The sequence below is a fragment of the Drosophila obscura genome, unplaced genomic scaffold, assembly GCF_018151105.1.
Source record: "Drosophila obscura isolate BZ-5 IFL unplaced genomic scaffold, ASM1815110v1 contig_96, whole genome shotgun sequence".
Lineage (NCBI taxonomy): Eukaryota > Metazoa > Arthropoda > Insecta > Diptera > Drosophilidae > Drosophila > Drosophila obscura.
The window spans coordinates 1,059,736-1,087,357 of NW_024542890.1; the positions used below are offsets into that span (position 1 = coordinate 1,059,736).

Here is a 27,622-nt window from a genome sequence, read left to right on the forward strand (position 1 = left end):
AAATGTGAATATTTTACAAAAGAAATTTTCCTTAAAAAAGCAACTAAATTTTAAAGGTTATGTCTATTTTAAGAGGTTTATAGTTAAAAGAGAAAAAAATAATAATGGTAAAACAAATTGTATTAAGCTAGCGGAACATTCGCCTGACTTTGTTCCATATATGTACATATGTATATATGTATGTATATGCACTTGACTATAAAATATCGTAAATAACTATCAATGTGGGTGGGTGTAACATTGAGTAGAAAAGTCCGTCTTAAGTTCAAGGATACTTACATACATACATGTGTACATATGTTTGTATGCATGTAAGTTGGAATGTTTATCCGATTCGAACCACTGTAGGTGTAACATCTAGCCAGCGCTCTGCTCTGCTCTGCCCGGTACGTCGTCACAGTCGACGATGCCGCTTAGAGCTAGACGGAACGGAACGGTAGATGGGGGTGGGTTGTAGAACAGGGAGAAATAGCAGAAGAGCGGTGAGGGGAGCCAGAAGAAATGCACAACGTGACTCAAGGTGTCTGTTGGGAGAGGGGGGGATTTGCCGAAGGAACCTGGAACATGGACAGCAAACGGAGGAGCAGAGAAGAAGCAGCAGCAGCACCAATTCGGCAAAATGTTCGTTCCGTTGCATGCCCTCGGTCGCTGTTGCAGCAGCAGCAGCAGCAGGTCTGCTTTTGCTCTGTGTAGTTTTGTATTTTTTCTTTTTACTCTATATTCGTACGTATGCACACGTATACATATATATGTGCATGCATATATATATATATATATATGTATGTACATATATATACTTAAATATATGTAGATATATATTTCACCGCATACACACAAAGCTGCTGCGCTGCACTGTCGCTGTCGCTGCCTCAGCCTCAGTCACAGCTGGCGTCAACGCCGCAGTCCCTCCCGCTAAAAGCGCTGTCTCACAAACTGTGTCTTTCTCACTCTCTCGTTCTGAGTGTGTGTGTGTGTGTGTGTGTGCCGCACACATTTTTCAGTTGACTTCGTTGAAATAATTTTCGTAACAACGATCACACTCGTTTGTTTATTGCGAAGACGGGAGGACGTTGTCGTCGTGGCACTCGTACAGTCCGCAGAGTGAGAGAGCGAAACGCAAACGCGAAAAAAAGTCAGCAGCCGCAGCAGAATAGTAGTGTTATTTTGTTAACTTTTTTTTTTTGGTTTTTTAAAATACCAAAACCGCGTCACCCTTGGCTGTCACGTGTCTGTGTGTGTGTGTGTGTGGAAACCCACATAGAATTGTTACACCTTGAAGTGAATAAATATAAAGATTGCAAACTAACAACAAATGGTTGAGCGGATCATCCAGAAAATTGGTTATAGTATTTTTTTTTTTGTAACCAATCTGAAGTAAAATCATTGAAAAATCATGCAACAAAAGCAACAACAGCAGCAGCAGCAGCAGAAGTCACAGTGTGTTTTGTGTAAGAGTGGGCGGTGATAAATAATATATAGTAAATGTAAATAGACGTTGTGTATGTCCCGAAATTTGTGTGCATTTGTGTGTGGAGATTGCAAATTGAATGAAAAATGCAACAAAAATTACAACAACCAAAAAGCAACAACAATTACAACGGCAAAAACACCACAAACAACATAAAATACCAACAACAACAAAAACTGCCAAAAGTGCGCGCTCGAAAGAAACAGCACGACACACACACACTCGCAGCGAGAGAGAGAGAGAGAGAGATTGAGAGAGAAAACACCAAAGAAACATCACGTTTCAGACGTTTACTTGCTTGTGTGCGTGTCCAGTGTGGCCATATCTGTGTCAACTGTGTGCGCTAAAGACAGAGAGAGAGAGTGAGGGAGAGCGCGCATACCGGCCACTAAAAGTGTGGCCGCCCCTCTTTCCCACGTATGCCAGGTGCCCATATGTGTGTGTGTTGTGTTTGTGTGTGTGTGTGAGTGTTTCTCTAACAAAACGTCATCAACTGAGTTTGAGTGTGGCAGAGAGAGAGTGCTGTGCATTAACTGTTTTTTTTAAGTGTGTTTTAACAGAATTATCTTTTCTGATTCTTCCTTTAGCCACTGGGGGGAAATAAACAAATAAAACGAGTAAAATCCCTTACAAACAAAACCAAACAACGGGAGTGTGTGAGAAAGAGAGCAACGAGCAACGCTGCCACAAGGGGAGAAAGAGAAAAAAGAGATAACAACAGAGAGCGTGCAACATCCGCGTCATGTCGGACGAGGATGTGCAGATCACCAGCGTCGTGGACGCCAACGGCCAATCACTGCCGCTGCAAGGCAACAGCCTGGGCGGCACCCCTGGCACCGTCAAGCAGGAGCGTCCTGACGATGCCGAGATCCGGGAGCTGGCCGCCAAAATTAAGGAGCAACAGAAGCACCAGACCGCTCAGCTGGCCAGCCGCCAGGCCATGCAGCACTCCAATGGCGCTGGCTCTGGCGGCGGGGCCATGCAGCCGCCCATCACCAACGGCAATGGACAGACAAACATCATGAGCTACTTGTCACGACACCAGAAGCTGCCCAACGGTACCATGCAGGTGGTGCCCGCCCTGGCCCCCAACGGACAGCGGGCCAACGGATCGGTGCTGATACAGAATCAGGCCGCTGGCGCAGGCGGCGGAGAGGCCGCTGAGAAGAAGTCATCCTCGGGCGGGCCGTGCGACGAGGAGTCGATCATGGGTCGCTTCGGGTGGGCCCAGTTCGGCAAGGTCTCTATCCCGTACATCTACCGGCAGACGGAGAAGTACTGCTCGGTGCGGATGATCGAGCTGAAGCTCCTCGGCAAGTACCTCAACTGTTTGCACCCAGACATCTACTCGAGCTGCACGTGCGTGCGCAGCTACTATATCACAGACTCGGAGGCGCGCCTCTTCATCGAGGTGAACCACAAGCACTGCGACGGCGAGTTCGGCCGCGACATATTCACGCAAAAGGATCTGGTTGTGCGGCTTGGCGACGCCTCCAAGTTCTTCCAGTTCCTGGACATCTGCTACCGAAAGCTGGTGACCGGCAGCAAGACGCCCTCGGAGAAGTGTGGCTTCATCCGGATCAACAAGGAGTCCGTCGTCCCGTACACGGTGCGCAACAACCAGCAGGTGGTGCCACTCTTTTACTTCGAGGGCGAGACGGAGAACCTCAAGACCAAGGCGGAGCTGCTCAACGGCTGGGACCTGGCCTACCTCAAATTCTGCTGCAAGGTCCAGGGCATACGCAACGAGCTCTTCTCCAGCGAGAACGTCGCCGTCATCTCGCTGACGGACATCAAGAGCTACTTCCCCAACGGCACGGAGTTCGAGGACTACTGGCCAAGCAAGGTGGTCGACTCCAACCTGCTCATTGGCAATCGGGCCAACGTCAACAACTCCGTTAACTGGACCCGCCAGCCCTCCGCCCCGCCCCCAAAGATCACGACCACTGTGAACACAAACTCCTCAAGCAACGCTGGCACCGCCATCAGCAACAACAACAACAACAGCGGCGCCAGTGGTGCTGGCGGAGGGGTGGTGGGGTAGGCCGGTAAAAAGTCCCAGCAGCACAGCTCGGGCGTGACGACAGCTGCCGCACAGCAACTGATAAAGCAGCGCGCGGCGGCTGCGGCCAACGCCAACGGAGTCTCAAATGCCAGTGGCTTCGGCGCCTCGCAGGCAGCGGCGGCAGCAGCGGCCTTCAATACCCAGGCTGTCGCGGCGGCAGCGTCGGCAGCGATGATGCAGCAGACAGCGGGCAACAACCGCATGCTCTCGCAGGCGACGGTGCAGGCGCTGGCCAGCAGCGGCTGGATGTCGGGGCAGAGCAACCTGCAGCTGCACGCCCAAATGATGGTGAGTACCGATTGGTATCCTTTGTCGGACACTTTATTCGTTACCGATCACATCCGTCACCCCCGATACCTTATTGGCGCCCATAGTAGAGCGGGAAAGTCAACGGAAACATCGGAAAAGGCTCATCCCTAAGTTTGCAGCAAAGCAGCAACGTAGGCGCTGCTCCCCCAGCTCAACTGGAAGTCAAGCTGTCGTAAATATATATTTATCTTGCTCTCACTGCAGGCTTTTCCCATGAGGCTATCTCTGTTTTCGCAGTTAGTCCGTTATGGTGTTATGACATTAGACTTTGCTAACTGACTAGCTGCCAAAATTGAGATAGCCTTATGGGAAATGCCTGCAATCAGAGCGAAAGATATATATATATGCAGAAATTATGTACTTTTCAGAAACAATTTTTCTGGCTTTTTTGGCTGTGTTTGCTGGAAAACATAATTTTGTCTCAAGTAGTGTTCAGTAGAGGTGTCTAGAGTCGTCTCTTATGCTATCGCTCTCTCTCTCTCTCTCTTATCAGAGTCTAATGTCATATGGCCATAGAAATTATCGGCAGAAATGATCGATTGTTACACTTTTCAGATCCAGTGTTAGGAAACATAATTTTGTCACAAATAGTGGCCCAGCTCTTCGTCTGATAGCCGGGAGACGTCTACAAACACTAATTTTGTGTGTTTGTCACGTGCTCTCGTCGCAACAAATCATAATTTCATAGCTACCATAATAATGGCCATATGACATTAGACTTTGCTAACTGACTAGCTGGAAAAGTAAAGATGGCCTTGTGGGAAATGCCTGCAGTCAGAGCGAGAGAAATATATGAGTCCAGTTGGCTTTCCAGTTGAGCTGAGAGAGACGGCTGCGAATAATAATGTTGCATTTTGTCTCTCATGCTATCCCTCTCTACGCAAAAACAAAACAGTGTAACCGTAGTAGATGTGCATGCACCTGGTCTCACTCTTCCGTTAGCGAAATTTAAATGAAACTTATGCCAGCTAAAAAAGGAGCGTAATTAGACTCTGTCCATGTGGACTCTCCTCCTGGCATGGCAACCGTGAGATATTGGTTGATCTGATTTAAACATGGCGGACGGGATGCAACGACGATTAACTTAAATTATGGTGATGGTGAGCAAACAATTGGACAGCCAATGACATTGGGAACTAGGTAAGGGGATCTAGGGATATTAGGGATCTGAATAAGGTATCGACCGATGGGTCCCGATATTGCTCGAACTCAAACAAAACAAACAAACATCCATCAAATTGGCTTAGAACCAATGTTCTGTGGTAGCATATTTAATGATTTAAAAATGAATGAAAAGGCTCGGTGGCAATTTCATCAATGAAAAAGGTAGATTTTGAGGACATCGAGATAAGCTATTACACATTTGGAATATTGGGAAATTGTGGAAACAAATGCATTGGGCTACATATGTATGTATAAACAAACAGATAAACCAAATGCAATTCAAAATACATATACATACACTGAAACGTAGCAGTGGACCAAAATTGCAGGGCCATCGATTATTTTTCCAGTTCTAGACCATGGCCCAAAAAAGGTTAGATTAGCGTCAGATAATTACAATTACGATGCACAAGTACGAAGGGCTAGAAAATGGTATGATATCACAGGGGCGGCGCACATTATTCGCACAAAAGATAAATAATCTGTTCTTGTAGTCCGTCTAGACCTAGGCATGCTACATGCTATACTTCTAAGAGTACCGCTTATAGAAATGGTTATTGGTGCACAATGCCTAGATAGGGATGAGCATTTATTGGCTTCAGGTGAGCCCCGATCGAATAGAGATGATTCGTGTTTGGTTATAGACCAGGGGGGTCGGCACGGTCCTATCTATTGTGCATGGGAAAAGGCGCTGCTGCTGCGCTGCCGCTCACGTACACGTGCATTACAGTTTTTCCTGCTGTATACGCACACAGTCGCACTGCAGAACATTTGATTGAGTGCGTGCCTACCACTGTTATATATGGTTACGACAACACACATTCATACACACATACATATGTACTTAACATTGTTATTATTGTTAGTAATTAAGAGTAAGGGAAACAGGATCTATCATTTCCAAACCAATGCTGGATTGGATATTCCACATTTGTAGGGGTCAATATCTATTCGAACTTACGCTAATTTTCATACTTTAAGCTCCATCAGCTGTTACAGCCATCGTTTATCCGATTCTTCCACTTTCCACGCCTTTTAGACAGTTTTGCCCAACTGTTTGACTGATTCATTAAACTAGCTACAGGCAGGTCCTAAAATAACGTAAATATAATTGCGATTGCAGCTTGCGACAAATATTGATAATTAAGACAAGAGTTACCCTGTAATTGCCGAAAATGATGCACATCCCATAGCATACATTCACATGTTTTGTACTGCGGTTGTGTGCGTAGACGACAGACCAGCTACTTCGGTACGTGTAGAGCGGCAGCGCAGGAGCAGACAAAGAGAATATCCTATGCCCAAGAGATAGGACCGTGCCGACTTCTGATTTTGTTTTTATAAGTAAAATTTCATATAATTTTTTGTTCTGCACCTCCAATGGGTATATTTTGATAAAACTCCACTTGGACTTGAAAACGAATAAATACATAAAACAGGCATCTGGTATTTATTTATTTTCAATATATTTCCAATCAGCTTTATTACCGGCTAATTATGACAGAATGCAATGCATTCAATGCAATTGAAATTCTCATATGTACATAGTATAGTATGTAACTTACTTGTGTATGTAGTACATACTGCCATATGCAAATTGTCTTTAGCTTCTTGCTCCAACTTAGGATACGGCGGTTATAGACGAATAAATCTAGCTGTGTACTAGACAGGGTGTACTACAGTAGTACGACAGTGTACAAATAAATGTGGGGCCCACTGTATTATGTGCATATGTATGTATGTGCGCTCAGCTGGGTTGAGTTTTCTAACTGAGTTTTTCACAGTTTGGCAACCGCACAGCAGCCGCGCAGTCGGGGAAACTAGGTCAGCCGTCGTGTGCAGCAGCAAGCACGATGGTGGAGCAGCGCCTCTCCCTCACCTCACACTTGCACACTTGTATGCATATACAAGTGTGTACACACACACACGCACACACTCGTGTGTACACATAGTTAGTGGCAACCTGTTGTTGCTGTTGATTGTGCGATTTCTGAAGCCTCCCTTTTGCAGTTGTTTTAATGCGGCAACTCTCGTTCTTGTTCTATCATTTTTGGTATCTTCTCGATGGACGGAACTGAAACACAGGCGCAACAGTCGCATGCGGCGAACGCGAACCGCGTGGGAAGCTACCGCGAGCATATGAATAACCTGATGATGAGTAATAGCAGCCGTCAGCCGTACTCCTACAACAATCCTGCGATCTCCATGTCCTCGGTGAACAGTCACAACGCCAGCGGCGGCGGCAATGCCCCACCACCATTGGTTCGTTCCGCTGCCGGCCAGAATGCCAATCACATGTAAGTGCCCACCACATTCGTCTATCGATTGTTGTTATTACCCTCCTATCCTATTTATTTTCTGCTAATAGTAAGCAAACAAAAAAAATATTAAAAATACAAAAAAAAAAAAAAAAAAATAGAAAAAAAAATCTCATTTACGTACTATACTATTTGATTTTGCTTTCCTTAATGATATGTACTACATTGATTACATTTACGACGTTAATTTTGTTGAATCTCGATGCAAATGCGCAGAAATTGTGTTTTTCAAATTTTGTTGTAATTCGTTTTTGCCAATCAACCTTACTCTATCATTTTTCTTGCTGTTGTTTTATTTACACATAGCAATGGGTCTAAGTGGTCGAGTTCTCAATGTCTCAATTTCGAAGCGAAGGGTTGGGGTTATACATCGATTATAACCGATCGATAAATTAAAATTTGTTCTCCTGTTCCTATAGCTAGCTGTAGCTGCTCAATGCTCAATGACAAAATTCGGATATCCCTGAGTGACGAGACGTACAAGAGACATTGAGAAATCGCCGCTTGAGCTATAATTGTTCTGCCACTAGGGTGCCACATGACATATAAAGACAGTCAATATTATTTTTGCTCTTTCTTTATTCTCTTACCTAATGCACCGATTGTTTTTTGGATCATCCTCAATGTTAGATATAATGAAACAAAATGATAAAAACACACAAAAGAAATATAAAGCTACCGATATTGGCGTTTTGTGCACGCATTTTATTTAATTTGATTGAACATATTTTCAACTGTGTTTACCGTTTTACATGAATCAAAAAATACTATATATATAATACATATATACAATTTTAAACCGAAAAAAAAACAAACAAACAAACAAAAAAACAAATAATACTCGCTCCACGCATAACTTCTCGCTGTCTCTGTCTTTGTCTCTCTCACTCTCTCTCTCTGCTCTTTGTTTGCCTTGTAAAGTCATGCAACATTTTTTAGTATTTTTGTTTTATTTTTCCCTGCAAGCTCAATTATTCCATGTTAATCGTATCGTGGTTGTTTTAGTCCAAAGAACGAATATTAGTATCACATCACCAACATAAAAAACCGAAAAACCAACCGATTATTACCGTTACGACTTGGCGCTTTTGCGATTAAAAGTACAGTCGACTTTTCAAGGACAACGCGTCTACACAGTTTATGTTATGTTTTTCAAAATAAAATAATTTTCCAAAACCGCAAAATCAGCCAAAATCAAATGACCGCAATACCAGCAAGCCCGACCTTTTGCACCTCAGTACGTTTCGTTTTCGGTTCTCCACATTAGGGTGACTCAAGCGAGGCTATACCCCAAAACAGAATAAATCAGATCGGTTTCGGTATCGGTATCGGTATCGGGAGAGCGACTGGGAGTATATTGCACATACATAAATATGTATAACATTGGGAACGATTCCGACTAACGATATGCCCGAGCCAAGTCCCCAGTAGAACTAAACTAAAATCGACTTAAATTAAACTCAACAAGCACACACACACACACACACACACACGTACACTTACACTTACACACACACTCATACATATATCATTTTGTAGAGTTTTTGTTTATTTTGGAAAAGATTTTTTGATGGTACCCCTAGATATTGCATGTCCCTTAACTTTCCCTTTTTGATGTTGCTCAACCCGAATGAACCGAACAAGAAATAATACAAAATCTAAAAATCTATGTAGAATACATTTCTCTATAAATACATACATACATATATATACATATAAAATATTAGTTGTATTAGTTTTCGAGATGATTTTTTTTGTCTTTGGTTGTTTTATTTATATTTGTTTCTTGCTGTACAATTCTGTTTATTCCTTTCCCCTACCCCAACTGCTTCTTTCTTTGTATTGTACAATATTAAGCTCAATAATTTTTAATATCCTTTGGAGAGATCGAATGTCAAAAGAGGAAGAACAACATATTTTGAAAAACATAAATTCGCATATTCAAATGAGAAATCAATGAAATAATAATGTTTTTACATATATCGCTATATATATATATTTATATATAATATGCAACAAACATATCTACATTTATTTAATGGCTGTGTGTACTGACTACCTCTAATGAAATCGCGCGCACACACTCTTCACACACACCTTCAACATATACACACACCCAAACACACGCAAATACACTTACGCATACCGATGACTCACGACCTGAGACGAACGATGAATGGACGGATGGATGGACGGACGGACGGACGGACGGTTGGGACAGAAAAAACAAAAGCAACAAAAGCAACAACGACAACGAGAACGAGAACAGAAACAGGTCTTTTGGTGGTGGTGGCAGGTTTTAACCCCGTTTCGCCCCACGCGTCCCCATCATTTCGTCTCCCCCTTACACACAACACACACACACAGTTAAAAATCCTAGATACATTATATCTACATACAAATATATATATATATATATATATATACATAATGCGTGTAGAAATTGATACGATATTCATCGTTTCAAACGCAACGGTAAAGAAAGCAGGAGAGCAGCAGTAAAAGTTGAGCGAAAGTTTGGCAAACTTAGGGAGAAGAGAATAATTTAAAGAGAGAGAGAGAGCTTTCTGAAAGCTTGTCATATTGATCACACACACACACACACACACACAACTAGCATACACAGAACCACACACACAAATACTCACGCACATATTCAATGTTCATTACAAAAAAAAAGTATTTGGCAAAAATAAAAACAGAGAGAAAAGAAAGAGCGAGAGCAACAATAATAATAATAATAATAATAATAATAAGAACAAAAAAACAACAAAAACCACAACGAGCCCTCCAGCGCCGGCGCCCCACGAGTAAATAAACAATTCGACTAACCTGAACTACGGGAAAACCAGGAAGGTAAAGAAAAACCACAAGAGAACAACCGCAAGAAAGAAACAAAGAAGACAAACCGCAAAGAGAAGGCGAGAGACAAAGAGTGAAGTAAAGAGAAGCAAAAGAAGAACAAACCCCGCAAGAAGGAGAAGTAAAAGAAGAAAGAAAAACCCGACGAAGAATTAAAAGAAGATGAACTAAAGGGAGACTTGCGCTGCCACAACAGAGAACAGGAAGAACAAGATGCAAAACCAGAAAAAAGCAAATAAAGACAGGTGCCATTCAAAGCGAACACAAACGCAAATGCAAATAAAAAAAAAATTTACAACACAAGTTGTATCTTAACCTAGAAATTGTAAACTCTTGGCTGATAGGATCCCATACCCGTCCCATTCTTTTCGATTTCTGTTTGTCCAGAATATGATATGTATTGTGTGTGTGTGTGTACTTAACGGTTAGCTAGAGATGAATAAAAACATTCTGCTGAAAGAAAACAAAAACAAAAAACAAAACGTGCAACTATGTACATATGTATGTATGTACATATATGGCACGAGTATATATATATATATATACATGGGAATGTTCAAATGAGAAATCAGAACGGCAATGCGAGCAAACAGAACAATTACAACAAAAATTGAAAAAAAAAAAAAAATGTAAATGTAAAAGCAGTTCAAAAAATAATTAAAAGTTGACCAAATGAAATTGTAATGTAAATCAAATTTAAAAGAAAATCTTAAATTATATACATTTTTAATAAAACTTTTACAAAAAAAAAAAAAAAATAATAATAAAAAATTTAAGACCAGAGAGCTCTCTCCAACAGAGGTACATCACTTATGTATTATATATAATGTTTCTAGGTCAAATGTCGAGCAATCACTGGTGCAACAACAGCAACAACAACAGCAACAGCAACAACAACAACAACAACAACAACAACAACAACAACAACAACAACAACAGCAAAAGACTCAACAACAACAACAACGACACCAACCACACCAACCACACCAAAACAGCACATTCAACAACAACCACGTACAACAACAACACACTCCACACCACAGCCAAAACCAAAACCAAAACCAACAATCACACCAACAGAACAACCAGAACAAGAATCCCCACAACACCCATAACACCAACCACAATAATAGTACATACAATCATTCCGGCCACGCTCTTGCCAAAAGCCTCAGCAACCACAGCGGCGGCGGGATAAAGAAAAGTACCTCCTCCTCCTCCTGCGCCTCCACCAATGTCAACGCCAACGCCAACGCATCCCAATCTGCCGCTGCCATGGCAGCCGCGGCCGGCTATGTTCAGGCCCTGTTCGGCGGAGTTGCCACCGGTGGAGGCAACACGGGCAACTCCTTCAACTACAACCTGCCTTCGACTAGGGCGGACTACACGAACCTGGCCCTGTGGAATCAGCTGACGCCCGCCCAGCGCCTGCTATTCAGCCAGCAGCTGAAGGGTTGCTCCAGTGGTGGTGGTGGAGGTGGCGGTGCTGCAGCCAGTGCAGCCAGTGGTGGCTCTCATCCAGTAATCGCAGGTGTTGGAGCGGGCAGTTCAGCCCTGGGGCAGAAGAGCTTTCCGGCGCTGCCTTCCCTGCCGCTGGACACGGACTTGATAACGATGCTGGACTACAACAATCCCAACAAATCTTCCTCCGTCACGGCCAGCAAGAGCTCCAAGTCTGGCAGCGGCAGTGGCAATGGAGTGTCAGTGGTGGAGGTGGTGGAGTGACCTTTACGAAACCCAATGTCCCGCCACTGATACCAGATGGAGGCGGCGGCGGAGTTGGAGTGGGAGCTGAGCAGATGAGCTCCGGCAAGAGTCGCAGAGGAGTAGGAGGAGGAGGAGGCGATGGCTCCGGAGGGGCCACCACAATATCACTGAACTCCACCCAGGCGCTCGAGGACTTCGAGAAGAAGCTGAAGATGACGGACGAGATGCGGGCTGTCATCCAAAAGGTCCTGGCCAATCCCGATCTCTCCACCTTCATCCAGACGAATGCAGCGGCAGCCTCCAACCATGGGCAGGGGCACCTGGTCCCCTCCTATATTTCGCCGCCCATGTCCCCATCGGTGGGCGTGGGTATGGGCGGCATGGGAGGGTCCCTGGGCATTGGCGGTGTAACCACCTTGTCCCTGGCCTCCAATCCGAATGTGACCATCACGCCACAGCTGCCGGGGCACTTCCTGCACTCGCCCTCCAGCTCCTGTTCGAGCTCGAGTGCCTCTACTACGGCCGCCTCGCCGCTCGGCAATGGTCAGGGCCAGGCTCCGGGTGGTGTGGCCGGAGGTGCCGCCACACTGGGAAAGGGGGGAGTGGGGCGACAGAAGAGCGTCATCTGCTCGACCAAATCCAACAATCTTCCCATGGCCATCCTCTCCCTAGCCTCCGCCGCATCCTCGCCCCAAGGCAGTGCGGGCGGTCGTCGCGGGGGGTCCGTCAATTACGGGCGTCAGACACACAGCCATAGCCATAGCCATAGCCATAGCCACCACCATCATCATCCCCACACACATGCGCAACTGTTTAGTGGTAGCAGTAGTAGTAGTAGTAGTAGTAGCCACTATCAGCAGGACGGAAAGAATCTTGGTGCCGGATCCGGTTCGGGCACTCCCAGAACCACACCCACTGACGTTATCGATTTGTCCTCTTCCCGAAGGTCTCTGGCAGCGTCAGCGGCCTACCTGCAGCAACACCAGCAGGTGGCTGTGGCGCAGCAGCGCATGGCGGCGGTGGCCGCCCATCATGCCCAGCAGAACGGACGCAGCTCATCGAATGCCGGCGGTGGCGGCGGCAGCACTGGCAGCACCGGAGGCAGCAGCAGCGGCAGTAACTCCTCCTCCTCGGGGTCGGCGTCGGCGAACAGCGCATCCCTGCACCTGCAACGCCACGCGGCGCTGGCCCATGCGGCGGCTGCTGCCGGTGCGGATGGTGCCCAGCGGCTGTGCGTGATTCCGGAGATACCCACAAACAACATGAACCTGCATCCGTACAAGATACAGAAGGTGTGCGTCGACAAGCACCTGGTGCCCTGCATCAACATGAAGGCCTACAACGACTCCGAGCAGCTGATGACCCTCATCGAGTTCCAGAAGAACTTCTTCCCTTCGGTGCAGCTCGATCACTGCAAACGTCTGATCGAGGCCCTTGGCGTGGAGCTCTATAAGGCGAACCGGTAAGATATCCATATAACTAAAGATTCTCTAATTGATTATTCTCAAAAGTCGAGGACAGACTCAAGTTCACCGTCGTCCACGTTCACTTTGATCTGCTTCCAAAATTGGACAAAGTGATCAAATTTAGCAAGTGGGAAAAAATTAAATTTTACATTGCCTGGATGAGTAGATCCAATTAAATTATACTTCAGTTACGGCGGAAATAATAGCACTGTTTGGTACCACAGCCTTTAATGTTTCAAAAAAGTATCTCTAACCAAAATATTTTGCAGTCTACAGTAATATCAATTGGGTGGGTTTACATGTCTCCTCTTTGGTAGAAGTTCCTAACGATTCTTATTACTTTAGGCAAATTTCCATAAAAAAGAAGCGAAATGGGACGGCAACAAAAATATCACTACATTTTTTTTAATTTTTTTATTTTTTTTTTTTTATAAAAAATTTTACTTTTCCGAGCTTTTTGATATTTTATGCTCTTGATTAAATACATAATTGGTGGTTTAAAACGATTGCAGCAAGAACGCCACAAAATAAAAGTAGTAATGGGTCTTGGAAAGCACTTTAGGTAAGAAATCAGCAAGAGGATCAAAACTATTATTTCAGAAGGAGACACCTATCTTAGGGTGAAGCCAATTGTTGATTGCTCAACTAAAATAATTCGCGATGCTTTAAAACGAGGAATAAAGGCCGCGATATCGCCATTTCCGGTCAAACTACTACTTGATGAGAGCAAGAAGAGGACCTTTATAAACCGTCCATAGAGCTAAAAAATGATCTTACAAAATCGCCAAAGATGAGCAAAGTTAGTTCTTGTTTACAAGAACATAAAAAAAGTGCCAAAAGTCCGATAAAAAATCCACTTTAGAAAGAAAGCCATGGGGCAAAGTGAGTGCAGTATGCGAAATAGCACTGGAATTGTCCCAACGAAACATCATGTGGTCAGGAGAAAGCCTCTTATGTAAGAAGACACCTTATGCATACAGCCTCCTGACTAACATATAAAACCAATAAACACTGAGGGATAAGGCATCATTGCATGGGCACGCTTTTCGCATTATGGAGCGGGTCCAGTACATGGCACAAATAGATGATGGATCAACATGTCTATGTATTAGAAAACAATGATGCTGCCTTGGAATGGAATACATGAAGTTGTGGTACCTGTGACTTTAATGAGGTGTTTAATGTTAAAGAGGGTATTTTTTAGGGTGTTGATTCGCCACATTACTCATGAAGTTTCCCATTTTCATTGCAGTCGACAAGTGCAGATCCTGATGGAGTACGATCGGAATTACACTGAGATTATGCCGCTCGTTCAGGTGCGCGACATCATCAAGTACATGACGCAACTGACCTTCATGACACGCCAGTCAGAGCAGCCGCCAGCTAAGCGGACGCGAACGAGCTAGGATTTAAGCTGGGGAGCACAACATTTTCCACCAACAACAATCACAACAAGTACCACAACCACAGCAGCCACAACAGCCACCACAAGCACAAGAGCATCATTATCAATTACAGCGGCAGAAGCAGTAGCAGCAGCAGCAGCACCACCACCACCACCAGCAGGAGCAGCAGCAGCAGTGGCAGCGGCACCACTGAGAAGAAGAGCCATAACACCGCCACACATCCTGGGCAGTGATGTGCTGCCAGCCAAGCGAAAGTCGAGTGCAGCTCTAGCACCGCCTCCCGCACCACAGCAGCAGCAGAAACACCATAACCACCAGCCAGCACATCTGCAGCAGGCACACCAACACTTTCAGCCACAGCAGCAGCGAACACTCAACAGCAACACATACGAAATGTTGTACTCCCACAACCAACACCCGCACCACCACCAACAGCAGCAGCAGCAGCATCATCAACAACAACAGCAGCAACATGCTGAGCAGCAGCGGCTGCTCAAGAAGCGGCAACATGCCGAGCAAAGCACCGCAAGGAGCAGCACTACCACCACCACCACCACCACCAGCAGCAGCAGCAGGAGCAACACTAGCACCACCCCCACTGCCAGCAGCAGCAGCAGCAACAACAGAAGTAGCAGCAGCACTACAGCCACCAGCACCGGTAGCAAAACTGCCGCTCAGAAGATGGCAGAGGCGGAGCACGCCTACCTGTCCAACCTGTACGGAAAGGCGGCAGCCAATATGCTGAGTCCTCCGCTGAGCAGCGCCCTGCCCGAGTGGAGTCTGGTGCAGCAGAAACAGCAGTTGCAACAACAGCAGCAGCAGCAGCAGCGTCAGAGAAGAGCTGCCCAACTGCAGCAGCAACATGTGACAGCGGCAGCACCACCTCCAGCAGCACGCGCACCGCCGCCACCACAGCAGCGGCACGTCATGCTCCGCCGGCACAGCGTGTGCGCGGCAGGATTAGCCAGGCTGTCGCCCGCCACCAGCCACTCTTCCTCGGCTGCGGCCTCGCCCACATCGGCAGCAGCCGCTGCCCTTGCCGCAGCCTCCTACTACGGGAATGCAGCGGCCGCGGCGGCGGCAGCGTTCACCGCACCATATCAGCACCACCATCACCATCATGCGGCTGCGGCGGCAGCCGCCCACCATCATGCTGCGGCAGCAGCGGCTGCTGCAGCGGCTGCGGCGGCGGCCCATCATTCGCACGGCCAGCCATCGCCGACGATATATCCGCCGACGCCACCGCCATCAGCGCCGTGGGTGCATCCTTGGTACGCGGGTGATGCTCCCTTCTGAGAGCGGGGCCCAAGGCGCCTGAATCAGCAAGAGCATCAGCAGGAGCAGCAGCAGCAGCAGCAGCAGAGATAGAAGCCCAACAAATATCCAATTGTACATTAGTTTTAGGGATAAGCTATTTATTAATTAATCTTAAATACGATCCACATTTTTTTTTGGAGTAGTTCTTAAGTAGGTTAACTAAAACAATTTCTGGGCATTATATGCCACTAACAATAATCGACAGACGCAGACAGCTGAGGTTTAGGAAGAGATTTAAAAACAGATATAGATAACCGATACCAGATGCAAGATGCAATATACAAGATGCAAATACGATACAAGATACAATATCCATACGGAGAGGTTACTGCTTACGGAACAGAGTGGACGGACAGATCGATGACTATATATGCTTGGATTTCGTATAGACATTTGCAGTAGAACACTTTCAAATGAGAACTCAAAGAACTGATTACAATTTATTATCAAAACAAAACCCACACTCAAACAACACACAAAAATGCTAACCACAAAGGAACACAACAGAAGCAGAACTGTCGATTTGGCTCGTTCGCTCTCGACTGCGCATTAGATATTGAAATGAATGTCTTTTTCTAGCAATATTTACATGCATATACAGATGGTATATGCTATACATTTGTAATATATACATATATCGTCATATATACCTACATATATACATGCATACAAATAAGTTTTAAGCCAATCAACAACTCGTAAATTGTAAGCAAGAAATTTAATTTCTTGCATTTCAAACTGCAACTAAATCTTAAATCTAAAACTACCACTAAACTTACAACTAAAACCAAAACTACGACAACAACTAGATCTAGATCAACTATTCGAAGTGAGTCAAGAAATAGTAATAAGTGGAAGAGAAATTGAGAGATTCCACTTGCTACAACGAGTATATCCATGCTAACATGCTAACGATCCTACCATCATCATTATCATCCTTATCCTCATCGACATCTTTCTGATCGAACGATCAGAGCAGCATAAGTATAAGTCTAAGCAATTGTCTAATTGAAAAATTTCCAAATCTTACCAAGTACATAAAGCTACAACTAAAAAACTGGAGAAGAAAAACGAAGAACAAAAATCAAGAAAAATATGTTAAAAACATACAAAAAAGAGATCGATCATAGTGTCTAAGAACAAAATACCAACAAGAAGATTAAGTTATATACAGACTGTATATGTATGTACATATGTGTATGAAATATTTGAATATCCGTTTTATGGATTTAATCAACTCTTTTTTTTTTTTTTTAGGTTAATTAATATTACTATGATAATAATTTGATTGGCAAATCAGACATATTTATTTTATTTGATTTCTTCACATCCTCCCCAAACATGAATTTGTGCTGTTATTAAAATATCTGGGCGATTTGTTTGAATGAATGGTATTTTTGTATATTAAGCATGCACCCGCAGACATACTCAAAGAACGCTAGAGCGTGGGCATTGAGCAAGGACTATGTAAGGTCTATGACTATGTATATACATATATTATGTTAACATATGTACATAAACTCGCAGTTTGTAGAGAAATCCGTAAAAGTATTTACCCAATTGTTTTGTTTTTTTTTTTTCATTTTGGCCGGAGCAGAAAAAAACCAAACAGCATAGCGGGAAATAAATAAATGAAGAAAACCTAAGCAAGAACAACCTCAAAAATGTTTTTCAATTTCATTGACGGCTGGAACGACGGGAATGTCCTGTTCGAACTGTCTAACAGAGCTTTTTTTTGTATTGTTATCTAGCTTTTTGCGCCTAACAGTACGCGAGTTGGCGTTTCCACTACAATTTAATTGAACAACTCCATGGCGAAAATCATGCGGTGAGTATGACTATCTGTATAAGTCCTGCAGAGAACCGATAACCGATGCTTGTGATTCATACTACACCGGTATTGAGGAGTAGCGGAATACGACTATTAGCAGAGTCTAAGCGCCAAATCAAGGAGTGGGCACAGGACAATTTATCGATCTATGCTATGGATCGCAGAATAGCCGCAGACGCAGATTTTTGTGGATTGAGAATAACTTATTTGTGTGTTTGATGACTAGGAAAGCAATCAAATTTTGGAAATCAGTAAAAAGAATTGAAAGTGCACGAAATGGATGATCATATTTAATTATTATTTTTAGACATTTCTTTGTAGAGTTTGTTGGAGTTCTTACTCACACCATTAAAAAAACTGGAGTTCTCCTCTATACATATACGAGTACTAATATCCAGCAGTGCCTTTACGGTCTTAGGGGTTCGCTAGGTAGGTAGGATTATCTGTTTATTTGTACCTTTTCCCTCAACCATAATTTTTTCGCGCTAGTTTGCATTTATCCAATATTGTCTGCGTTCTGACAGTTCATCGTCCTCATTCAGCACCACAGCGCCACGACCACTGCTTGATGTAAAGCTATATATATATATACATATATATATTGCCATATCTCTGGTGTCAACACCACAGAGTTGCTGGCCGGCTGTACAGTGCCATTAGTGAGACTTTTTGTATTCTGAGCAGCCAACTTATACCTTTAAAGTATAATTCTGCCTTTTCCCTGCCGCTCCGCTGGTACCAGTTCGACTACAGTTGGACTTTTGCTGTATGGGTTTTATGACTGTTGTCTCACTGCCTCAACTTTGAGTCTGGTGGCGTGCAGACATAGGAGCTTTGCGCCTAAAAGCACATGTTAAAGCGCAGCTTTGCGCTTAGCAGCTCGCACTGTGACTAAAGCTGCAGCTGCAACTGAAATGATTTCCGTTAAAAAGCTCACCCTGGCAGGGTAACTGTTTATGGTGTGTGGTCATCGATGCGTCGCCAGTCAGTTGTCTGGTCCAATGAAGTGCAAAATTCTGTTGGCGTTCATGCCACTCGCCCACACCACCAGTCTGACAGAGGGTGGAAGAGGGAGGAAGTGGACCACGGTCAGGACAAATTGCATGAAAGCTGTGTGCGCGTGCATGGGCAATAAAATACTTGGGGAACCAAACTGTGTGGAAAAACTGCAACAGAGCAGAACAGTGACAGCAACAACAGCAGCAACAGCAGCAACAACAGCAGCAGCGAATGAATGAAGTTTAAGGGAATTTTCAGTGTAAGCGCAAGATAAACATGACCCTTGGGAGGGGCCTTGGGTGTAGCAACTTCTGGCACTACTGTGTCCATGTGTCTATGTATCCATGTGTCCATGTGTCCTCCTGTACCCTGGCCTGTGTCCCCTGTTTGCAGTTTTCACCGTGTCCTGTGTGTAAAACGCATATGTCTGCCGGGCAGGATCAACAGAACCAACAACCACTAGTGAATATTTTTCAAGTTGACTGCCCCAATACTAAAATACCCTCTATTGGCACTATGTTAAAGAATGAAGGCAACCCCTCCGGTACGTCACGCGTTCGTGTACGAGCCAGATATTTAATATTGCGCTCATCCGAAAGTGCTGATTGGTGTTATGGACAAAGAATGCCCCCATTGTGCAACTACCACCAGAACCATTGAACGGGCTGCTCTTTGGCACGGATCCAGAATCAAACCTTGGCTACGTAGACCAAAATCTTCAACTTATTGAAGAGCTTAAGATCTATTTGTGTGCAGAGGCAGTTGGACGACTGGGACAGTGGCGGGACCATTTTGTCATCCCGACTTTGCAACCGCTGTCTTTCACAGATAGACCCTTGGAGGCCGTCTGAACGGGGGGTATAAAAAAAGTTGCCTTTGCTTCGCTTCGCTTCAGTCATTTCATTTTTTTCACCCCCGCTCCACGTATTGTGCTCCCTCTTGCACTCATTCGTTTTCTGTCTCCTGACTCCAGACACATATGCAGTTGACTTTCCACCACACTCACAACATGGGGGTAAAAAGTTGATCCTTTGGTCGGCGTCTACTCTGGCCCTTCCCGGCACCCAACGAAAACTGTAATTCCGACAAATAAAACATGGAAACCGCCATGCAAACAAAACAAACAAACAAAAAATGCCATGAAAGGCAGAAATTTGTTTAAAAATATTTATGAAATATACACAAATTGTTTATGAAGTAAGACCGCAAACGTTTCAGTTCGTTGGCAGGTCAGGGACGGTCAGCGCTTCTGGGACTGAACGAAATGCGATCTGTCTCCCATCTCCCATCGAGCAGATTGTGTCCTGGAAAACGGAAAGCGGAAGCCAACTGGGATACATATATGTACATATATGTATAGTCAGCAGATATGGCCCAAGGATTTAATTTCAGACATGCGGTTGAATTTTAATTTGAAGACAGCTTGCCGCTTGAACACGCTGAAGGATTCTGCTGAGTGTTCAAGCGGAATCTTTTTAATATTTCCACTCTTTTCCTTCGGCGTGTACTAATTTTTCGCTTCTCTTTCCTTCGACACTGTTTAATTAGAGGCTGACTAATTGATGAGTGTCCCACCGAGACGAAAAGAAGCGCATGAAAAAGCGGTGGAAACCAGTGATTGACAAGCGGTTTTATTGTAAGAAGAATGCCGGGACACTCAGTCGGTCACACAAAATTGAAGGAAAGAAAAAAGCTGATGGCGAAAATGGTGTCCTTGTTTTTGCATTCACCCAGGAAACTTTTGGCCGCCTATCCTGTGCATCACTCTGCCGTCTCCTGTCTCCTGTCTCCCGTTGACCACGATGTATAGCCGGGCATTATTCAAAGGACTCCCGGCCACTCCCCCCAAGGCCCCCAGACATGACTCGCGAATGCGTTTCGCTTCGCTCCGCTTCGGTTCGCCGCGCGTTGGTTCGCTCGCTAGTAAAACACGGGCGAAAACATAATGAGAATATAAATCGACAAACAATCAAATGCCAAGAAATGCCTCCTTTACAGCACCGCAGAGGAGGAAAACTCTCTCTCCACTTATGCAGTGCAGATTTATATCTTAGGAAATTTTCTTTGCTTCTTAAAATGGGAAGCAGCTGAAAAACATTTCTGTTGAATGAAACAAAAAATCTTGGAAGCAGAAAACAAAAGTGAATTCCATGGTTTTAGGCATTTTAAATAGTTTTCAAAGCACTTACACGTTGAAGGGAATGTTCAAGCACGAACCCTTTATTGTATTTAAAGAACAAGATTCTATACACGTTCTTCTATGTATAAATGGTTTTAATGTTTATGTTTTCGAATCTTATGTAAGGCCTGGAATTGAAGAATAAGAGTACGCGCGAGTTCACAAGTTTTCCCTTAAGGTCTTAACAGAGGGCCTTGTCAGGGTCTTTTGGTGTAGCTTTATATTTTAAAATATTTATATTATTATTTAATCTGTGCAGATGTACGTAATACCACGTGGAAATACTGGAAAATTTCGAAAATGGTTTACTCTAACTAATATGTGCCTGAGTACTGGAGGTCCGTCAATATTTATTTCAATATTGAGTTCTTTAATGGCGTTCAAGCTCCAAGTTTAGACATACATGAAGATAAGATCCTCCATCAACTAACTGAATGTCCAGAAAGGCTGGAGCGAATTTTCTTGATTTTTGATTTGTGGAATTTGTCGCGTGATTGCCCAAAAAGAAGATCGAACCTTTCCCTACGGAAAAATTAGGCTACAGATCATTAGGAATCAGTTAACTGATAAAGAACAACAACAAATTGCACGAGAAGAGGGCCGCGTTGGTATGTCACGAAAGTTTGCGAGTATTGCGGGGCATCGAAGTTTTCTGGAGAAACGTCTGGATCAATCGTAATCCTTAGTCTGAATAGTGACCAGTGCATTAAAAATAAGTTTTACTTGTAGCACTAGGAAAAATAAAAATAAATACAAATCAAAAAAAAAAAATAAAAATATGAATGAGGAAGAATGGGAACCCGTACGAGATAATAGCACGAAGTATCCATAAGCGTAGCGGGAGACGGAATGGGAGACGATCAACTGAAGATGACGTAAACTGGAACGGACTTTTGGGTATTTTATACACTGCAATTATTTAAAAAATAAATTTATATTAAACGTAGTGCCACAGCGAAGCGTGGCCGGGCCGCTGGCAATTTTGATTTTAGATCCAAGATACACTTGATGCATAACTTTTGCGTGGAGTTGGACAACTGAGAGCGGAAGGGGCTGCTCCATCAGGTACTCACAAGTACACACACACACAGGGGCCAGAACGAGTTTTGCCTTTGGCCCCATTAAGCTATGGCAAAGTATTTGTGGTAAAATTAAAAAATCATTTTACAATTATCCGCCTTTGGTGAGGACATCTGAGCATCTGAGTGTGGTTTGTGCTTGGGGGATCTGCAAAAGTTATTTTCATGCCTGTGCCATGGCATCTGCACGTAGACACGTAGATGTGGCTTACACTTTGTCTTGGCCAGGACAACAGAGAGCCCCCGCTACAGCCTCTTTTTTGTTGTTGTTTGCTTTCCCCCGAGTCAAGTTGCTGGCTTTTGTTTTTGTTTTTGCCATTTTCTTTCTTTCCCACTTGCCAAAAGTTTTCTCTCCGCTTTTTATCGGGCTTAGGGATACTCCGTATTCCTGACGAGCTTAACGCCTTTCCTGCGTCGGTTTTTCGCTCATCCTCTGAGGTAATTTTGCCCAATGGTTTTTTGGTAATTAGTTAGCAACTAGTGAGCTGTAAATTGCGTCTCGTCTCTGCGGTTGCTTGCCAAGTTAATACGAGGATGCGCTTGTGACATTATCGTTAGAGCAGCCTCCTCCTACGAGTGCCTGCGCCTCCTTCGACCCATGGCAGAACTTTTAGACAACTTTGGCGTGTAAGTTGGCTTTTTATATCATATTTGACTGGGGAACAACAAAAATTTTTTAGCTGTTTCGCACACAAATAATTGCATAAATTAAATGTCAAGTATTCCAGAACAACTCAACCAAATCTGGTACTACATTTGCGGGCCACCTTTTGCTGTGGCTGTTGCTGTGGCTGTTGCTGTGGCCGAAAGATCAAACATCAAAGAACACAAAAGATGGAAACTCATTCCAGAATTTGTTTGTGAACTGTGCTATATTACGGACAGATCTGGTGGACCAGTCGCCAGAGTAGACCAATGCTAATCGCGTGGAAATGCTATTGAGAAATGAGGCCTATTGGGGCAACAAAATTTTTGCATCTCAGTAGTTTCTGTCCTAACTGGTATACAATACATATTTGACAATACAAATGCAAGTTACAAGTAGCATTTGTTGATTCAATTATCACGGAGAGTGAACCACATATAGCTATTTATTTGTCTTGGAAGATCTGCGGTTGCACGCCACTATTTGCTGCAAATACAACGTGCACGAAAATTAAATGTGTAATTTTGATAGCTGATTGTAGAACTATGGAGCGTAAATTTTCAATGATGTCCTCAATGTCCATGTCGAGCGGCGCCAGAATGCGAGTGCAGCGAAAAGAGAGGCGGACCCAGAGAGGCGACAGTCTCTGTGCCGCCTTATTTCTGATTCTGCTGGTCACGCAGGTGGAGTCGAGCAGCGCCAGGGCAGAGCCCCATTTCTGGCGCACAGGATATTCGGGCGACGGTACCACGCACGAGCAGACCGGACAGCTGCACTTTCCCGAGGTTCAGTTCTCCAAGTACGTCCCCGTCACGAACTACACCGAGAGACAGAAAGTCTCAAACATGTGGGTGGATATTGTTTTTCAACTTTCACGAACCTTTTTTGACAAAATGTTCCCACTGGATCCGACCATACCGAGAGGTAAGTGAAACCTAAACCTAAACCTGTCTGCCTTTGGGTTTTTGGGTTGATATTGAACGCCCTTTAATGCTGGCCGCAGGCTACATTAAGTTCATGGGCACGGAGAACATGAAGCTGGGACCGAAAGTGGACAAAAACGATTGGGCGGAATGGCTGAACGCATACTGGCTGATGTGGGCCTGGGTGCTCCTGCAGGTTACTCTCATTATCACCATACCCTTCATAGGGTGAGTGCATTGCCATAAGTTGGCCTTCCCCTGCCAGAGCCTCCCAATATTCTCTCCTCTCTTCAGCGTCATTTATTTCTGCCTGTGCTGCTTTCGCTGCAAGATGGGATGTCCGGCCTGCGAGTCTGGTCTTAATGCGCGGCGACGGGCTCTTTGGGGCACCTGTTTGTGTTTGATCATACCACTGATCGGGTAGGTCAGGCCAGTGGGCCAGTCGCCAGTTGCCATAATTGATAATTTTATTTCCGGGTCCACAGCTTGTGCATGATCCTGTCGTTCCTCTCAAATGGTATGCTCGAACGCGGCCTGCAAACCAGTAAAGAGATCTTGGAGGTGGGCACCGTGGACACCTGCAACTTCCTGAAGGATGTCAGCGACCACATTCATCATTTGTTTGTGAACAACTACCAGGAGATGGAGACCCATTTGGTCACGATGCTCTTGAGTATAACGCAGCGCACAGGGTCCATCGTCCAATGTAGTAATGTGTTGACATATCTATCCCACCACAGATGCACCCAATCATTTGTTTACCGACCTAAACGACGTTGCAGAAGGTAATAGCCTGGCGGAGCTCGTCCGGATATTAACCAATTTGTTCAAGGCAGTAATGGACACGGGTCCGATTGAGTCGCTACAAGATCACTTGCTTCGAGATACACTCGTTCTAAGAGATGGTAATTATGTTTATATACATATTTGTACATAATCGTACACATATAACTTTTGAGAGAGAGAGTACCCTGAGACTTGTACTTGTACTTTCAAATGAATTGAAACTGGGCCGAAGCCCATAGCCCTATCTGTAGGCTGTAGGTTTCGAAAGAATCGGCTATACTCGTATCTAATTGGGCACCACAAGTACTCAAACACCAGCAGTAGGAGCAGGAGCAGCAATCAGACTTGAAGGATTAGTAATAGATATTTATTATGCCTATTATGTTCTCTACATATACATATGCATAAGTATGTTCGTTGGCGTTTTTATACCCGTACTCAAAAAAGAGTTAAGGGGTATATTGGATATGTGGTAAAGGTGGATGTGTGTAACGCACATCATGACACACATGACTGAGTACGGGTATAAGTAAAGTCGCGTCCCCAGAAGCGACTCACACGTTCCTTCTTGTCTCTTTTTACAGCTCTCCGCGGAGTGAAACGTAACATCAACTATGCGGCGGCGGTGCTTTGTGGTCATAAGGAATGCCTGAAATTTCTGCCCAATTTCGACATTAATTTCATGGACACATCCAGATGCCTACACTTGGACGAAGTGAATACATTTCCGTAATTGATGACATATTTCCTAAGACTTGTATCTGTACAGGTGCCGTCTATGCGAGATATCAGGTGGCAGATAATGGTGGAATATCTGCCGGAGGAGTGGAGAGCCCACTATTTTATGGGTCGTCTCCGAAAAGTGAGTGATCTGATCAGAGACGAAATGGCGCGAGTCACGCCCATGATGATCCGAGATTTACGCAGGGGAGCGCTTCTGTTTGCCGATGAGTCAAGAAAATTGGAAGAAATAATTGATGTCGTCATCAGTGACATTCATTTGGGAACTCTGCGTGCGACCAAGACTTTTGAGGATCTCTACGACAAGTTCAATGAAACACGCTACTTCCTTGTGCTCTACATCGCTGTGATCGTGATTGTGGTGTGTATCCAGGGCGATTAGTATCTGCCCATCTGTCCTATCAACTGAAAGACCCCCACTCCCACCCAGATACTGGCGGTCCTGGTTATCGCTCTGCTCTTCGGCTGCTTTGGAAAGCGCGTCACTGGTACGAACGAAGACTTGTGCAGCATGAAGCTGGGATCGTACGCCCTGATATTGTGAGTGCTGGCAGATAATTCTGGCGGCTAACACTCGGCTAATGCTAATACTAACAACAGATGGTTGCTACTTGCAGAGCCATGATCTTGATATTCTGCGTGATATCTGCCATGCTGGCAGTGGGCCTCTTCTACTTTATTATCGGCTCTGTGGCATACAAGGGCGCGTGCGCGCCCCTCAGGCAACAGAAGTCCAGTGCGCTCTTCCGCCAGCTGGACGCGCACATCGATCTGCGAAAGTTTTCTTCCTACCAGAGTGACGAATCGAATCGAGCGGCGGCACCACTGAGGGTGTCGTCTCTCATCCAGGTGTGCGAGGGCAAGAACTTCCTGTTCCGCTTTCTGCGCGAACAGAACATCTATAACGTGGACAATTTGCTGCGAGTTCGCGTGATGACCCCGCAAGAGAGAAATTTCGATGAGAGTCTAGATCTGTCCAAAACATATTTACTATTGGGGAGGGATCGGGACAACTACCTAACTCTGTCGGAGACGAGCATAGTGGGGCTGTATCACAGCCGCCTGTTCACCGAATCGCTTTGCCCCGAATTCGCCCCCATAGATTTGGAAAACCTCGGCCAGAATCTGTTGCGTCTGTCCCAGTCGCTCTCGTGGCACAACTACCATGCGGCCAAGGTCGCTTTCGAGAACGAGTATGTGAGCCTGAAATACCTAATGAGCGCATTTTATGCAGGTATACACAGAGACGTCACGATATTTGTTAAAACTCTTCAGGAAATTGATAAGCTTATTCTGTACGAGAACTATAACTTCGCCGATTCGATTAGAATACTGAGGCAGTCAGTTCTGGATACCGAGAAATTTATACAGACCAAGGGAACGGCCTACATTTCGACACTTGGCCAAAACTTAACCGCGATGATTGAGAGTCAGATCAACGCGTACATCACAATGATAGTCAACGAAGCAAACTATGAGGTGGGCCGCTGCGAGCCACTCAGCTATATATACGAGCGCGGTCTGGATTTGGTTTGCAATCGCATGGTTGATCCCATAGTAAGTAGCTCCCCGATTGGTTGACCTTCGACCTTCGACCTTCATCTTTGCATCTCTATATCTTTGCAGAATGGCTATTGGATTGGCGTAGTCATAGCCGCCTTCCTTCTCATGCCCGTTCTCTGTGTGGCTCATCGTCTGCAGTGCCTGTACAAGCAAGTCAAGTTACTTCCGATCGTGCCCGTTCGTGGCGCACACCCAGATCAGCCGAGGTTGGTTCTTTTTTTTTTTTAAGGATATTCCACTCACTAATCGTTACCCTTATTTGTCACATTTATCACAGCTGTCCGCTCTGCAGCGGCGATGGCAAACCAAGCAGGGTCGAAGGTGGTCAGCCGTCATATTGGTGTCCGAAGGGTCGTCCGGATGCTGAACAGGCGTCGTTTATCGATGGTGAGAGGACGATAACGGCAACGACGGCGATTATCAGCGACCTAGAGTCCAATAAAGACAGAAAGAACAAGCTAGATTAGCTATTATTAGAGATATTTATGTTTAATAAAATTTCCAGTGGCGTACTCTGATCCTGTACTCTGATCCCGTTGTTGTTGCGTGGCTTGGGTGCTTGGGCGTATACACCTACTCGTGCTATGCTCCACCTGTCCTTGCCTCCTATGGAGCCATTTGGTTCAGGACCCGCCTGCAGCATAGTAAATTCAGTCTCCTCTAGCTCATCAGTTCTCACGGTCAAATACTAGGCAAATATTAAATAAAGGAATTCCTTATTAACTTATGTACATACCTGACAGCTATTACCTGTGTGTGATTACATTTAAAAAATTGCTGATGCAATTTGATG

General features: G+C 44.8%; 2 protein-coding genes across 3 annotated transcripts; both read left to right on the forward strand.

The window, feature by feature from the left end:
• Positions 1 to 1,036: 1,036 nt before the first annotated feature.
• On the forward strand, positions 1,037 to 17,588 carry LOC111070450 (serine-rich adhesin for platelets). The gene is given in 7 exon segments (XM_041596170.1): positions 1,037 to 3,821; positions 7,092 to 7,303; positions 11,023 to 11,864; positions 11,900 to 13,355; positions 14,612 to 15,053; positions 15,056 to 15,139; positions 15,141 to 17,588. Coding segments are annotated over 7 exon segments (5,568 nt in total). The 5' UTR covers positions 1,037 to 2,210; the 3' UTR covers positions 16,062 to 17,588.
• Positions 17,589 to 23,157: 5,569 nt separating this feature from the next.
• Positions 23,158 to 27,354, forward strand: LOC111070407 (prominin-like protein). 2 transcript variants are annotated; one of them, XM_022360918.2, is made up of 11 exons: positions 23,160 to 23,740; positions 23,820 to 23,967; positions 24,034 to 24,159; positions 24,225 to 24,412; positions 24,480 to 24,644; positions 25,110 to 25,240; positions 25,295 to 25,627; positions 25,697 to 25,806; positions 25,884 to 26,823; positions 26,893 to 27,035; positions 27,107 to 27,354. In XM_022360918.2, exons 1-11 carry the CDS (start codon positions 23,362 to 23,364, stop codon positions 27,294 to 27,296), a joined length of 2,853 nt encoding a protein of 950 aa, XP_022216610.1. In that variant the 5' UTR covers positions 23,160 to 23,361; the 3' UTR covers positions 27,297 to 27,354. The 2 variants fall into 2 exon arrangements, with proteins under 2 accessions (XP_022216613.1, XP_022216610.1); XM_022360921.2 differs by lacking the exons at positions 26,893 to 27,035; positions 27,107 to 27,354 and having other exon boundaries at positions 23,158 to 23,740; positions 25,867 to 25,953.
• The last annotated feature ends 268 nt before the right edge of the window (positions 27,355 to 27,622 follow it).